General features: G+C 40.5%; 1 protein-coding gene across 1 annotated transcript in view; it reads right to left on the reverse strand.

Annotated features, from left to right (window-relative positions):
- Positions 1-17,750, reverse strand: part of MAMDC2 (MAM domain containing 2) — a gene marked incomplete at its 5' end in the record, with an annotated part of 166,334 nt that overhangs the window by 87,522 nt on the left and 61,062 nt on the right. Inside the window, one exon of the mRNA XM_082843703.1 lies at positions 565-836. Coding sequence (XP_082699829.1) covers positions 565-836 — 272 coding nt within the window. The remainder of the gene's footprint in view (positions 1-564; positions 837-17,750) is intronic.

Genomic DNA, 17,750 nt, shown 5'->3' on the forward strand with positions numbered 1-17,750 from the left:
CTGCGCCAATACACATCCAACTTTATCTTACTTTCTCTACCTTATTTTCCCATTACTTCTGATGGAACAACTTCCATCTCGGAAAAGGAATCAGAACATGTCCTTTAAGTATCTTTCCTCTTTCAATGTATTTTCATTTTTTTTAATTACAGTTAATGTCTTGTTCAAAATTTATAGCAAACAAACCATCAGGAAGACAACATAAACACATACCACACATAACTTAGGAGGATGAAACAAAATTATAAGAAAAAAATTATAAGAAATGAGAATGCTCCCTAAAGCCCACTGGAAAATAAATTCCCATTGAAGAGGTTGGTTTGAGCCCCTTTTAGAGTCTTACAGAAATCCCACTTAAATACACACAAAACAAATCTGGGAAGAAGCTCTTTTAAGGAATCAACAAAATACTAATTTACGCTACTGATATTTTTCTATGATGCAGCTCCCATAAGATGTCACATCCTAATACAGGAGAAAACTAACTTCAATAGCAGAAGTTTTCATAAGATCTTAGAATAGCATAATGCCAAATAAGAAGCCCTGCACATAAACTCTACCTACCTTGAATTTCTTGGAACTGTTTTGCAAGTCCAAGCTGGCTATGAGCCAGCTGTCCGAAGGTTCCTTGGCTGACCAAAGCAAGCGATCAAAGCTTTCATCATCAAATCTCACATAGAGGTTCAGCCGGCTGGGCTCTGATGGAGACCCCGAAGATGTGGTTATCTGGTAGACCAGTCGAAGGCAGCTCCATTCCTCAGTCTGTACATCAGAACTCAGCAGCACGGCTTTCTCCCCCTGCTTGGCAAAGGAGGTGTCCACGTAAATGTAATGGCCTGGAAGGAGAAAGGGACACAGAGAAGAGATCAATCTTCTGCTCACAACTCAGGAAAATACACAACTGTGGTCCAGTAAATCTGAGGGCAGATACTGCCTGCAGATGCATTTTGTGGGGCCACTGAATGTTGCCTGAACATGGGGTCTCTGCTTCTGGTGAAAAATTAGAAGGTCCAGTAACACTGAGGCTACTTGCACATGACACATGACAATAACAATCCAGAGCTGAGTAGTGCTGCCTCTTTAGAGGTGGTATGAGGGCTCCATTTTGCCACAATCCCCACTACTCCCTATAACCTTCTGACACTGAAGCCAAGTATCTGTTGCCTATTATCACCTTATAACAGGCCCATTTAGCACTTTGCATTCATCTTCCTGGTCCCCATAGGCATATGAGTTTGAGAACCCTGGCTAAGGGGCTTCAGAGTCTGGAGGAGCAGCATTCCTCTACTGGAGTCAGAAAGCCTTGGTGGAGCCCTTCCCTTTCCATAGCTCCCCTCATCCCTAATGACTCAATCTGCATTTGACTTGCCTCATTATTGTAGATTAAATTGATTTGGTTACCTTAGATCTTAGAGCCTAGGCAGAAAACGTTCATTGCAAGTTCATTAGGCATAAGACTCTCTTCCTCTAGACTCTTCCATGACCGAATCTCATAGTTCTGATAACTAAGTGAGAAAGTACGTGCAAAACATGTAGGACAGGGCTTGGAAATCAGTAGACACACTGGGGCCAGCAAGCATTATTTCCCTCTCCTCCCTTGTCCCCTTCCTCGCTCCCTCCTTCCTCCCCTTCCCTTCTGTCCTCCCCTTCCCTTTTCTCCCATCCCTCTCCACTCCCTCCTCCTTTCCTTTCCCTCTTTCACTCCCCCTCCCTCCTCCTGCCCCCTCTCCCCTCATCCTCCTAATATGGACAAGGGGTGCTCTGCTGGCTACAGCAGGCTGTAAAACAGCATTTCTATGACCAAAAAAAGGGGTTGGAACCGAGAATTCTCACCTGAGCCTTCCAAGTCTAACTCTGGTCGTTGGCTTCCTTAACACTGATCTGATCTGCCTGTGGGTCTTGGGGACCCTCTGCCTTTCTGACCTGAACCCTCATACTTGCTCAGAGGTTCCCACATTCGTGGCCAGCATCTAATAGGCAGTCTTCTGTCATGTGACCACCCACCCTACCCCTTGCATTTGGGGCTTCCCAACACTAAATTCTTACTGGAAAGGCCCTAAAAGGCCTCTTTGCTTGATGTTCTTCAGCCCCTCTTCCCACACTTGCTGCCCCAAATGCTCATCCCAGCCCCATCCTGTGGCAAGTGCAGACAGGCCAGTGGCAGCTCAGCTGATGACCTCCCTCACAGTTAAGGAACAGTTAGGGCGTTGTCTTCAAGGAGCCTCACTTGCCTGTGGAAGCTTTCAAGATCAAGATCTATCTCCAGCTGGCAGTCTTCTCAACATAGCAACTACCCACTGGGTGCAAATACAACTGCTTCTAGATGCCAACCCAGGCACCCTCTGTGGATAAACCTGGCCCTTGCTGTAATCACCAGCAACACCATTACCGCCTAGGTACAGCGAACACTCATTATGAACCAGGTGCTGCTTTAAGTGCTTCACATAGATTTACTAGCTGTGGGGTGTGTTGGGTTTTGAAGCACTAACTAAGCTGGGGTTCTTTTTTTTTTTTTTTTTTGCGGTACGCGGGCCTCTCACTGCTGTGGCCTCTCCCGTTGCGGAGCACAAGCTCCAGACGCGCAGGCTCAGCGGCCATGGCTCACGGGCCCAGCCGCTCCGCGGCTTGTGGGATCCTCCTGGACCGGGGCACGAACCTGTGTCCCCTGCATCAGCAGGCGGACTCTCAACCACTGAGCCACCAGGGAAGCCCCTAAGCTGGGGTTCTTGATGCCAACCCTTTTTTGAAACATAATGTTGCTTCATTATGACACGAGGGAATGAATAAGCACCATCCTCCTTGACCCACCCTGCTACTACCCCAAAAGAAGGGACTCCAAGCAGACTGGTAGTGGGGTGGGGTGGAGATGGGAATTGATGGAGATCCTGAGAGCACTTCAAACCTTTTCTGAGGAAGTAGAGGGTTGGTACATGGGATATAAAAGAAGAAAGAAAGTCTGTGCTGTGTCCTATGGATGTTTACATTGCATGCCAACTTGGTTGCCGTACGAGGCCCGCTTCTCCCTGGGGCACTTGCCCAATTTCTTTCCCTCCTTCCTTTCCCCATTCTAGAAAGGAACAACTCACAGCAGGGCCTCTCAAACTTGAGCCCAGAGTCACCTGGAGGGCTTGTTCAAACCCAGATTACTGGGCCCACTCCTAGAGTTTCCAGTCCAGTAGGTCTGGGGTGATGCTGCACATCTAACAGACCACATTTCTGAAAAGTTCCAGGTAATGCCGATGCTGCTGGTCTGTGGGTCACAATTTGAGAACCACTGATTTACACATCTGACAGAGAAATAAGACTCATTCTCAGGACACTTCTTATCTATCAAAGAAAGGTCAGGCATGTAAGTACTGATAGCATGCAAAGGAGGGAGGAAATAGTTTTACATGGAGGTAGAACTGAAACTTAAGTAAATGTGTGTTATAGTAGGCTCAATGAGTACATCTACTGGTGATTATCTTGATTTTTCAGTGAATGCCATAAAACAATCTTTCTTGACATAATCTTTTATTATATCAGATTTTATTATAAGCATATGCTAATGCTCTTATGTTAAAAGCCTTTGAGAACACACAGTATATAAAATGTATTATTTTAAATACCATGATGTTATACAGTATGAAAGTTAATGCTATTTATTCAGTGATTTTGATATCTTGGCCATAAATATTGGCTGTTTCAAATTATTGAGATTCTGCATGCAAATTACAGACCTCAAAATCGCTCTTAGGTCATGCTGTGTGGATATGCCTATTAGCTGCATTACAGTCCATCCAAAGATTTATCCACCCAAGTGATTTTGCATCCACTCAGCTGAATAATGCATTTTCCTAGATCAAATAACTAGCTCAAGAGCTACCCACCTCCACTACCACTGCCAATCTCAAAACAGATTTTCTTAGTTAATCACTACAGTGTTTTTTTTTTTGCTCAGCCTGGATATAGCCTCAGAATCCTTCTAAATACAGTGTTCCATGTAATCACTACCAATTAATCTGAACTGGCACCTAAGCTGGAACTATTTCTTATCCTTGCTTGTGGTCAGATTACATCTTGTGGTCATATTAGAGCCAAATTGAACTAAAAGGAATGTGGCACATTTTGAAGAGCTTTTAGAAAATTAAGAAAGAATGAGGAAGATACTGGTATCAGGGACGGTGACTTTCCCTGGACTGCCACTAATAAAATTGCTATTCTAGAAAAAAATGATAATGTTTTTGGTGAGCTGTTTATTTCTCTTACTTTATTAAAAATAATCATTTCAATAAACAAATGGGACCTAATCAAACTTACAAGCTTTTGCACAGCAAAAGAAACCATAAACAAAATGAAAAGACAACCTACAGAATGGGAGAAAATATTTGCAAACAATGCGACTGATAAGGACTTAATTTCCAAAATATACAAACAACTCATACAACACAATAACAACAAAAAAACCCAAACAACCCAATCAAAAAATGGGCAGAAGACCTAAAAGGACATTTCTCCAAAGAAACATACAGATGGCCAGTAGTCACACGAAAAGCTGTTCAACATCACTAATTATTAGAGAAATGCCAATCAAAACTACAGTGAGGTACCACCTGACACCGATCAGAAAGTCTACAAATAGAGAGGACCTTCAAGATGGCGGAAGAGTAAGACGTGGAGATCACCTTCCTCTCCACAGATATATCAGAAATACATCTACATGTGGAACAGCTCCTACAGAACACCTGCTGAACGCTGGCAGAAGACCTCAGACCTCCCAAAAGGCAAGAAACTCCCCACGTACCTGGGCAAAAGAAAAAAGAAAAAACAGAGGCAAAAGAATAGGGACGGGACCTGCACCAGTGGGAGGGAGCTGTGAAGGAGGAAAGGTTTCCACACACTAGAAGCCCCTTTGCGGGCGGAGACTGCGGGTAGCGGGAGGGAAGCTTCGGAGCCGCGGAGGAGAGCACAGCAACAGGGGTGCGGAAGGCAAAGCGGAGAGATTCCCTCACAGAGGATCGGTGCCGACCGGCACTCACCAGCCCGAGAGGCTTGTCTGCTCACCCGCCAGGGCGGGCGGGGCTGGGAGCTGAGGCTCGGGTTTCGGTCGGAGCGCAGGGAGATGACTGGGGTTGGCGGTGTGAACACAGCCTGAAGGGGGCTAGTGCGCCACAGCTAGCCGGGAGGGAGTCTGGGAAAGAGTCTGGACCTGCTGAAGAGGCAAGAGACTTTTTCTTGCTTTATTGTTTCCTGGTGCGCGAGGAGAGGGGATTCAGAGCGCTGCTTAAAGGAGCTCCAGAGACGGGCACGAGCCGCGGCTAACGGTGCGGACCCCAGAGACGGGCATGAGACGCTAAGGCTGCTGCTGCCGCCACCAAGAAGCCTATGTGCAAGCACAGGTCACTGTCCACACCTCCCCACCTGGGAGCCTGTGTAGCCCGCCACTGCCAGGTTCCCGGGATCCAGGGACAACTTCCCCGGGAGAACGCACAGCGCGCCTCAGGCTGGTGCAATGTCACGTTGGCCTCTGCCGCCGCAGGCCCGCCCCGCACTCCGTGCCCCTCTCTTCCCCCTGGCCTGAGTGAGCCAGAGCCCCCGAATCAGTGACTCCTTTAACCCCGTCCTGTCTGGACGAAGAACAGATGCCCTCAGGCGACCTACACGCAGAGATGAGTCCAAATCCAAAGCTGAACCCCCAGACCTGTGCGAACAAAGAAGAGAAAGGGAAATCTCTCCCAGCAGCCTCAAGAGCAGCGGATTAAAGCTCCACAATCAACTTGATGTACCCTGTATCTGTGGAATACCTGAATACACAATGAATCATCCCAAATTGAGGAGGTGGACTTTGGGAGCAAGAATGTATATATATATTTCCCCCTTTTTCTCTTTTTGTGAGTGTGTATGTGTATGCTTCTGTGTGTGATTTTGTATGTATAGCTTTGCTTTTACCATTTGTTCTAGGGTTATGTCTGTCTTTTTTTGTGTGTATAGTTTTTAGCACTTGTTATCATTGGTGGATTTGTTTTTTGGTTTGGTTGCTCTCTTCTTTCTTTCTTTTTTTTAATTACTTAACAAGTTTTTTAAAATAATTTTTTATTTTACTAACTTTATTTTAATTTTATTTATTTTATATTATCTTCTTCGTTCTTTTTTTTCTCCCTTTTATTCTGAGCCATGTGGATGAAAGGCTCTTGGTGCCCCAGCCAGGCATCAGGGCTGTGCCACTGAGGTGGGAGAGCCAAGTTCAGGACACTGGTCTGCAAGAGACCTCCCAGCTTCACGTAATATCAAACGGCAAAAATCTCCCAGAGACCTCCATCTTAACGCCAAGACCCAGCTCCACTCAACGGCCAGCAATCTACAGTGCTGGACACCCCATGCCAAACAACTAGCAAGACAGCAACACAACCCCATCCATTAGCACAGAGGCTGCCTAAAATGATAATAAGGCCACAGACACCCCGAAACACACCACCAGATGTGGACCTGTCCACCAGAAAGACAAGATCCAGCCTCATCTACCAGAACACAGGCACCAGTCCCCTCTACTAGGAAGCCTCCAAAACCTACTGAACCAACCTTAGCCACTGGGCACAGACACCAAAAACAATGGGAACTACAAACCTGCAGCCTGCGAAAAGGACACCCCAAACACAGTAAGTTAAGCAAAATGGGAAGAGAGAGAAACACACAGCAGATGAAGGAGAAAGGTAAAAACCCAACAGACCTAACAAATGAAGAAGAAATAGGCAGTCTACCTGAAAAATAAATCAGAATAATGATAGTAAGGATGATCCAAAATCTTGGAAATAGAATGGAGAAAATACAAGAAACATTTAACAAGGAACTAGAAGAACTAAAGAGCAAACAAACAGGGATGAACAACACGATAAATGAAATTTAAAATTTTCTAGAAGGAATCAATCACAGAATAACTGAGGAAGAAGAACGGATAAGTGACCTGGAAGATAAAATAGTGGAAATAACTACTGCAAAGCAGAATAAAGAAAAAAGAATGAAAAGAATTGAGGACAGCCTCAGAGACCTCTGGGACAACATTAAACGCACCAACATTCAAATTATAGGGGTCCCAGAAGAAGAAGAGAAAAAGAAAGGGACTGAGAAAATATTTGAAGAGATTATAGTTGAAAACTTCCCTAATATGGGAAAGGAAATAGTTAATCAAGTCCAGGAAGCACAGAGAGTCCCATACAGGATAAATCCAAAGAGAAACATGTCAAGACACATAGTAATCAAACTATCAAAAATTAAGTACAAAGAAAACATATTAAAAGCAGCAAGGGAAAAACAACAAATAACACACAAGGGAATCCCCATAAGGTTAACAGCTGATCTTTCAGCAGAAACTCTGCAAGCCATAAGGGAGTGGAAGGACATATTTAAAGTGACGAAGGAGAAAAACCTACAACCAAGATTACTCTACCCAGCAAGGATCTCATTCAGATTTGATGGAGAAATTAAAACCTTTACAGACAAGCAAAAGCTAAGAGAATTTAACACCACCAAACCAGCTTTACAAGAAATGCTAAAGGAACTTCTCTAGGCAGGAAACACAAGAGAAAGAAAAGACCTACAATAACAAACTCAAACAATTAAGAAAATGGGAATAGGAACATACATATCGATAATTACCTTAAAGGTAAATGGATTAAATGCTCCAACCAAAAGACATAGACTGGCAGAATGGATACAAAAACAACACCCGTATATACACTGTCTACAAGAGACCCACTTCAGACCTAGGGACACATACAGACTGAAAGTGAGGGGATGGAAAAAGATAGTCCATGCAAATGGAAATCAAAAGAAAGCTGGAGTAGCAATTCTCATATCAGACAAAATAGACTTTAAAACAAAGACTATTTATTACAAGAGACAAAGAAGGACATTACATAATGATCAAGGGATCAATCCAAGAAGGAGATATAACAATTGTAAATATTTATGCACCCAACATAGGAGCATCTCAATACATAAGGCAAATACTAACAGCCATAAAAGAGGAAATTGACAGTAACACAATCACAGTAGGAGACTTTAACACCCCACTTTCACCAATGGATACATCATCCAAATGAAAATAAATAAGGAAACACAAGCTTCAAATGACATTTTAAACAAGATGGACTTAATTGATATTTATAGGACATTCCAGCCTAAAACAACAGAATACACATACTTCTCATCTGCTTATGGAACAGTCTCCAGGACAGATCAAATCTTGGGTCACAAATCAAGCCTTGTAAATTTAAGAAAATTGAAATTGTATCAAGTGTCTTTTCCAACCACAACGCTATGAGACTAGGTATCAATTACAGGAAAAATCTGTAAGAAATACAAACACATGGAGGCTAAACAATACACTACTTAATAACCAAGAGGTCACTGAAGAAGTCAAAGAGGAAATAAAAAAATAACTAGAAACAAATGACAATGAAAACACGATGACCCAAAACCTATGGGATGCAGCAAAAGGAGTTCTAGGAGGGAAGTTTATAGCAATACAATCCTACCTTAAGAAACAAGAAACATCTCAAATAAACAACCTAAACTTACACCTAAAGCAATTAGAGAAAGAAGACAAAAACCCCCAAAGTTAGCAGAAGGAAAAAAATCATAAAGATCAGATCAGAAATAAATGAAAATGAAATGAAGGAAACGATAGCAAAAATCAATAAAACTAAAAGCCGGTTCTTCGAGAAGTTAAAATTGATAAACCATTAGCCAGACTCATCAAGAAAAAAAGGGAGAAGACTCAAATCAACAGAATTAGAAATGAAAAAGGAGAAGTAACAACTGACACTGTAGAAATACAAAGGATCATGAGAGATTACTACAAGCAACTCTATGCCAATAAAATGGACAACCTGGAAGAAATGGACAAATTCTTAGAAATGCAAAACCTTCCGAGACCGAACCAGAAAGAAATAGAAAATATGAACAGACCAATCACAAGCACTGAAATTGAAACTGTGATTAAAAATCTTCCAACAAACAAAAGCCCAGGACCAGATGGCTTCACAGGCGAATTCTATCAAGCATTTAGAGAAGAGCTAACACCTATCCTTCTCAAACTCTTCCAAAATATAGCAGAGGGAGGAACACTCCCAAACTCATTCTACGAGGCCACCATCACCCTGATATCAAAACCAGACAAAGATGTCACAAAGAAAGAAAACTACAGGCCAATATCATTGATGAACATAGATGCAAATATCCTCAACAAAATACTAGCAAACAGAATCCAACAGCACATGTAAAGGATCATACACCATGATCAAGTGGGGTTTATTCCAGGAATGCAAGGATTCTTCAATATATGCAAATCAATCAATGTGATACACAATATTAACAATTCAAGGAGAAAAACCAAATGATCATCTCAATATATGCAGAGAAAGCTTTTGACAAAATTCAGCACCCATTTATGATAAAAAACCCTCCAGAAAGTAGGCATAGAGGGAATTTTCCTGAACATAATGAAGGTCATATACGACAAACCCACAGCCAACATCATCCTCAATGGTGAAAAACTGAAACCATTTCCACTAAGATCAGGAAGAAGACAAGGTTGCCTTCTCTCACAACTATTGTTCAACATAGTTATGGAAGTTTTAGCCACAGCAATCAGAGAAGAGAAAGAAATAAAAGGAATCCAGATTGGAAAAGAAGAAGTCAAGCTGTCACTGTTTGCGGATGACATGATACTATACATAGAGAATCCTAAAGATGCTACCAGAAAACTACTAGAGCTAACCAGTGAATTTGGTAAGTAGCAGGATACAAAATTAATGCACAGAAATCTCTTACATTCCTATACACTAATGATGAAAAATCTGAAAGTGAAATCAAGAAAACACTCCCATTTACCACTGCAACAAAAAGAATAAAATACCTAGGAATAAACCTACCTAAGGGGACAAAACACCTGTATGCAGAAAATTATAAGACACTGATGAAAGAAATTAAAGATGATACAAGTAGATGGAGAGTTATACCATGTTCTTGGATTGGAAGAATCAACATTGTGAAAATGACTCTACTACCCAAAGCAATCTAGAGATTCAATGCAATCCCTATCAAACTACCACTGGCATTTTTCACAGAACCACAGCTAAAAATTTCACAATTTGTATGGAAACACAAAAGACCCCAAATAGCCAAAGCAATCTTGAGAAAGAAAATCGGAGCTGGAGGAATCAGGCTCCCTGACTTCAGAGTATACTACAAAGCTACAGTAATCAAGACAGCATGGTACTGACACAAAAACAGAAATATAGATCAATGAAAAAGGATAGAAAGCCCAGAGATAAACCCATGCACATATGGCCACTTTATCTTTGATAAAGGAGGCAAGAATATACAATGGGGAAAAGACAGCCTCTTCAATAAGTGGTGCTGGGAAAACTGGACAGCTACATGTAAAAGAATGAAATTACAACACTCCCTAACACCATACACAAAAATAAACTTAAAATGGATTAAAGACCTAAATGTAAGGCCAGACACTATCAAACTCTTAGAGGAAAACATAGGCAGAACACTCTATGACATAAATCACAGCAAGATCCTTTTTGACCCACCTCCTAGAGAAATGGAAATAAAAATAAAAATAAACAAATGGGACCTAATGAAAATTAAAAGCTTTTGCACAGCAAAGGAAACCATAAACAAGATGAAACGAAACCCTCCGAATGGGAGAAAGTATTTGCAACTGAAGCAACTGACAAAGGATTAATCTCCACAATTTGCAAGCTGCTCATGCAGCTCAATATCAAAAAAACAAACAACCCAACCCAAAAATGGGCAGAAGACCTAAATAGACATTTCTCCAAAGAAGATATACAGATTGCCAACAAACACATGAAAGAATGCTCAACATCATTAATCAGTAGAGAAATGCAAATCAAAACTACAATGAGATATCATCTCACACCAGTCAGAATGGCCATCATCAAAAAATCTACAAACAATAAATGCTGGAGAGGGTGTGGAGAAAAGGGAACCCTCTTGCACTTGGGAAGTATTCCTTGGGTGGGAATGTAAATTGATACAGCCACTATGGAGAACAGTATGGAGGTTCCTTAAAAACTAAAAATAGAACTACCATACAACCCAGCAATCCCACTACTGCACATATACCCTGAGAAAACCATAATTCAAAAAGAGTCATGTACTAAAATGTTCATTGCAGCTCTATTTACAATAGCCAGGACATGGAACCTACCTAAGTGTCCATCAACAGATGAATGGACAAAGAAGATGTGGCACATATATACAATGGAATATTACTCAGCCATAAAAATAAACGAAATTGAGTTATTTGTATTGAGGTGGATGGACCTAGAGTCTGTCATACAGAGTGAAGTAAGTCAGAAAGAGAAAAACAAATACCATATGCTAACACACATATATAGAATTAAAAAAAAAAAAAGAAAAGTTCTGAAGAACATAAGGGCAAGATGGGAATAAAGACACAGCCTATTAGAGAATGGACTTGAGGATACAGGGAGGGGGAAGGGTAAGCTGGGATAAAGTGAGAGATTGGCATGGACATATATACACTACCAAACCTAAAATAGATAGCTAGTGGGAAGCAGCTGCATAGAACAGGGAGATCAGCTCGGTGCTTTGTGACCACCTAGATGGGTGGCATAGGGAGGGTGGGAGGGAGGAAGACACAATAGGGAAGAGATATGGGGACATATGTATACGTATAACTGATTCATTTTTTTATAAAGCAGAAACTATCACACCATTGTAAAGCAATTATACTCCAATAAAGACGTTAAAAAAATGTCTATAAATAAGTAATGCTGGAGAGGGTGTAGAGAAAAGGGAACTCTCTTACATTGTTGGTGTGAATCTAAGTTGATGAAGCCACTATGGAAAACAGTATGAAGTTTCCTCAAAAAACTAAAAGTAGAATTACCATATGATCCAGCAGTCCCACTCCTGGGCATATATATGGACAAAACTATAATTCAAAAAGATATATGCACCCCTATGTTCATAGCAGCACTATTCACAATAGCCACGACATGGAATCAAGCTAAATGTCCATTGATAGATGAGTGGATAAAGAAAATGTTTTATTTATATACAATGGAATACTACTCAGCCATATGTAGTATGGCTACTTTGCAGCAACATGGATGCAACTAGAGATTATCATACTAAGTGAAGTAAGTCAGAGAAAGACAAATACCATATGATATCACTTACATGTGGAATCTAAAATATGATACAAATGAACGTATCTATGAAACCGAAACAGATTCACAGACATAGAGAACAGACTTGTGGTTGTCAAGGGGGAGGGATCGACTGGGAGTCTGGGGTTAGCCGATACAAACTATTACATATAGAATGGATAAACAACAAGGACCTACTGTATAGCACAGGGAACTATATTCAATATCCTGAGATAAACCATAATGGAAAAGAATATTTTAAAATATGTATATATGTATAACAATCATTTTGTTCAGCAGAAATTAACACAACATTGTAATCAACTATACTTCAATTAAAGAAAAAAAGAAAGAAAAAAATCATTTCACCACTTAGTTAATGAAGTTTCCTCTGTGTATGAAATATTTCATTTATTCCATCCTAATGAGATTGACAGCTGGAATTTAATCTTGGACATAATTTACATACAATAAAATTCACCCTTTTAATGCAGTTCAGTGTTTTTTAGTATACTCACAAAGTTGTGCAACCATTACCACTATTTTTTCAGAATCTTTTCATCCCCCCCAAAGGAAATTCCATACCCATTAATAGTCATTCCTCATTTTTCCCTCCCCCTAGCCTCTGATAACCACGAATCTACTTTCTGTGTATATGGATTTACCTATACTGGAAATTCCATATGAATGGAATTATATAATACGTGGTCTTTTTTGACTGACTTCTTTCACTTAGCACAATGTTTTTGAGGTTTATTATGTTGTAGCATATATCAAAATTTCATTCTTTTTTGAAGCTGAATAATATTCTATTTTATGGATATATCACTATTATTTGTCCCCTCATCAGTTGGACATTTGTGTTGTTTCCACCTTTGATTAATATTAACAATGCTAATATGAACATTTTTGTGCAACTTTTTATGTAGACATAAGTTTCAATTCCCTTAGGTATATGCTTAGGAGTGAAATTGTTAGGTCATATGGTAACTCTACATTTAACCCTTTGAGGAGCTGCCAAACTGTTTTCTGAAGTGGCAACAGTATTTACATGTCTACTAACAGCGTGTGAGAGTTCAACTTCTCTACATGTTCACCAACACTTGTTACTGTCCATCTTTAAAAAATTTATTACAGCCATCCTAGTAGATGTGAAGTGGTATCTAATAGTGCTTTTGATTTGCATTTTTCTAATGGCTAATGATGTAGAACATCTTTTCATGTGCCTATAGGCCATTTATATATCTTCTTTGGAGAAATGTCTATTTAAGTCCTTTGCTCATTTAAAAAAGTTGGGTTATTTATCTTTTTATTGTTAAGTTAGAAGAGATTCTACATAATCTGGATACTAGATTTTATCAGACACATGATTTGCAAATATTTTTTTCCCATTCTGTAGGTTGTCTTTTCGCTTTCTTAATGGTCTTCTTTGAAGTACAGAAGTTTTTAATTTTGATGAAGTCCAATTTTCTATTTTTTCTTTGATTGTGTGTACTTTTGGTGTCATAACTAGGAATTAATTGTTTAATTTAAGGTCATGAAGGTTTACACATATGTTTTCCTCTAAGAGTTTATAGTTTTAGCTCTTACATTTAGGTCTTTGATATATTTTGAGTTAATTTTTGCCCATTAAATTGTCTGGACACTTCCGTTGAAAATCAATTGAGCATAGATATAAAGGTTTATTTCTGAACTGTCAGTTCTAGTCCATTGATCTATGTCTATCCTTATGCCACTACCACACAGTCTTGCTTACTATAGATTTGTAGTAACTTTGAAATTGAAAAGTGTGAGCCTTCTGACTTCATTCTTATTTTTCAAGACTGTTTTGACTATTCTGGGTCCCTTGCATTTCCATATGCACCTAAAGATCAGGTTAGGATAGGGTAAGTTAAAATACCACAAAGTTCACTGTTCTTACTGATACCCAATCCTTTTCCTTGAATAAATGTTTATGGGGAGAGGATTTTCTGAAGTCCTTACTCTACCATTCCTGCAGACATCACTCCATTTCCCAACTTTTTAACCAGTAAGAATAGAAAACAATGCTTCAGAGATGTTAAACACAAACAAGAAAAAGGCAAAGGATGGCAGAAATCACATGTGGACTGGGTTGTTGACTATGATGCATGGGGCCAAGGGTCTGGGGGAGATTTACTAGCCACAGTGTTGGAAACATGATGACAGGAGGGGAGGGAAGGACCCTTTTCAAATACTGCTGCTTAGGTAATTTGAACTAATTTATGAGATAGTTATTGGAAATGATAAAATCTTTATAAGGGGTCAGAAAAGGGCCATAAACTTCCAAACAGATTTTTTTTTAAAGTCAGCAGTCAAAACCAATAATTAAACCATCCTGCCAGAATGGACAGGCTCCACATGCCTCAGGGTCTGAAGGTGTCTTCTAGTCACATGCAGGCATCAGAAAACAACAGAAAAGGCTTTTCTGTTCCAGTGAAGGCAGACATAAAAACTGAGTCTTGAGGTCATCCTCAAATGCTACACATATCTGCGCAGCTCGAGCTCAATGTATTAATGACTTCTATTAGCCAAGCCACAGTGTGATGGGACTAAATCCCAGGCCATCACTATGGTGGTATGGCCAGGGCATAAATCACGAGGGACTTCTTGGTATCCCTGCAATTCTTTTTGCTAATGAATGTACTGGCATTCAGGTGTGATAATCATGCTGGGGTGACCATATGGAACAGTGGTTGCAAAGCATAACCTTGGCTTAAAACTTCATCGTGCATATGCTAAATGCATGATCAGTTTCTTTACCTGCAAAATGGGAATAATAAACAGTGGAGTCCTATTACATATACATTCAATATTTGAGAAATCACTCAGTATACTTAGAAAATGACAAACCAACTAAAGCACTGCAACCAGTGCAATACATACATACTTGTATGAAATAGGTTTTTCATACGAATAGCCACTAAATGAAATTTATTTTATGTATTTCAACACAAAAAGGAAAATCGGCTGTGTTGTACATAGAAATGGTATAACATATAGAAAACCATGTATGCTATACTCTGTGTAATTTAAGGAGCTTTCAAGGGCAATTTTGACGGTATCCAATTTTCACTTTTCATGCTGACTTTAGAATGTAAAGCTCAAGTGAGAAATGATTTCATATCTACAGAGTTGTTGTGGAAACCTGATGAAAATGATATATATAAAAATGCCTTGTAAAGTGTAATGTTAATCGTTAATTATTTCTCTTCTCATCATGGCGGCAGGGGTGGGGGGAGTCCTTTAGTTGTTCAACAGAAAGAAATTTATTTTGTCTTCTTACTTTTTTTCCACTATGGTTCAGAGGTGATATTCCTTCAGGTAACAGACCAGCAGCACATTCACAATGCTGACATGAGAACAGTCTTCATTCTTTTCAACCTAATTGACTCTGCTGTTGAAATCTACACCTTTGTCCTCTTGAGTACTAGGGCTCTCCTGGCTGCCCATCCTCAGCAGTTCCCATCCTCACAGCTAAGCCCCATGGCTCTCACCCAGGATTAACCACCATCTGAAGTAGAATTCAATATATTTACCCCTGATATCATTCTGGCTGAAACCTTGTGACCCAGGTCTGATAATGCTGCCTACATCTCTGTTTGTTTAGCTCTTAGTGTCTCGCATGTCTAAGACAAGGACACTGCCTTCTTGTTGGCAGCTTCCTTCCCAGGGCTGAAGTTAAGTCCCTGAACTCAGGCAGGGATCTTCTTGCCAGATTTCCTGAATGCCCTACTGCCTGCCTGTCTGGATTGGGCCCTGTCTGTGGAAGCAGAGTGGTTAAAACTCTGTGGCTATCACTCCAGCCAGATATTGGTTGAAATCCCAAACACACTACTTACAAATCATGTCATTTTCAGCCAGTCACATATGCTGAGACTCACTTTCTTCACAGGTAAAATGAGGATGCTAAATACTGACTTTGCAGAGTTTTAAAGAAGATTAAATAAGATTAGCTCTTAGCACAGTGTCCAAGGGCATGTGGTAAGCTCTTAATGAATGTTAGGTCTTATTTTTCCAAAGATCTGATCAGCATGATTTTCCTGATGGCTAGCCCATCTCATCTTCTCATACCGGACCTCCCTGATATTAACTGCTACTAGTTCTGCCTGCTGCCTATTGTCTTGCCCTTCTGACACTGACTTCTGCCCACTGTATGGAAGATCCATGTGCAGCTGCATCCATTCACCCTAGTGCCTGCTCTACTACTCTGGGCACATCTTTTTCTAGGTCCCAGCCCCTCCCGGTCTGTCCCGTCCCATTGCCCAACCATATTTTCTGCTGGCTATCATCTTTAGGCTCCACCAGCTGATCAAATCAGCCTGGACAACAATACATGCAAAGCATCTGGCAAATGCTCATAAAGTATTTTGCAAAGAACCAGATTCCTTTCATGGAGAGCGGAGGCTTCCATGCAACTGCATCCTGAATTATGTATCAGCCATCAGCTTACATTTTGAAGGAGTCTTGCTTTCTTTGCACATCAAAGACTTTGCAAAAATTAAAAAGTATAGAAAATGCAATGGGTACAGGGGTTCTCAAAAACAGTTGATTGTGTTATTAGAAAACAAATGGTATAGCATTCCCCAAATGTAAAAACTGTATTAAATATTTGTTAATCAGTCAGATTGACAATTATTTATAAATGTACTGGTTACCTCTGGCAGAAGAATGTTCTGTTCTGAAAATACCGAAGAAAAATCACAAATGTCTGACTTACATAAACTATTCTCACCTTCTGTTTGAAGTTTCCAACTTTACTATTATCCTCTTTAGTTGTTTAGTGAATCACTATATGAGTATAATCTTGATCATATGAAAATGAAGACAGCTTTCAAGAATTCATCTCGGACTTCCCTGGTAGCACAGTGGTTAAGAATCTGCCTGCCAATGCAGGGGACACGGGTTCGATTCCTGGTCTGGAAGATCCCACATGCCACATAGCAAATAAGCCCGTGTGCCACAACTACTGAGGCTGTGCTCTAGAGACCGTGAGCCACAACTACTGAAGCCCACATGCTCCACAACAAGAGAAGCCACCGCAATGAGAAGCCCGCGCACCACAACAAAGAGCAGCCCCCGCTCGCCGCAACTAGAGAAAGCCCGCGCGCAGCAACGAAAGACCCAACACAACCAAAAATAAATTAATTAATTTTAAAAAAACAGAATTCATCTCAAATCATCTGTTAAGAAACAAAGTTCAAAGGGGACTAGCATTCATTGCACTTCAGGCACTAGGTTCTCGACATACATTCTTCTCTCTTAATCCTGACGAATGATCCTGTCAGGTGGGAATTATCACTTTACAAGGGAGGAAACAGAGCTTCACGAAGGCTAATTCAGCAGTCCAAGGTCACAGCTAGTAAGTGAAGGTTTGGCTCCGAGTCCATGCATTTCCCTCTGCTCCATGCTGCTTCCAAATATTTCCCTGTATGTCTCTTTATTAATTTACCTTTTCATGAGTGTACTAGCCTCCTATGTCAGGAGAGCAAAGTTTTCCTCCTTTTCCTTACACTGGGATCCTGAAGGGATGGATAG

Source organism: Leucopleurus acutus (assembly GCF_964270905.1).
Source record: "Leucopleurus acutus genome assembly, chromosome: 7".
In the NCBI taxonomy this organism is placed as follows: Eukaryota; Metazoa; Chordata; class Mammalia; order Artiodactyla; family Delphinidae; genus Leucopleurus; species Leucopleurus acutus.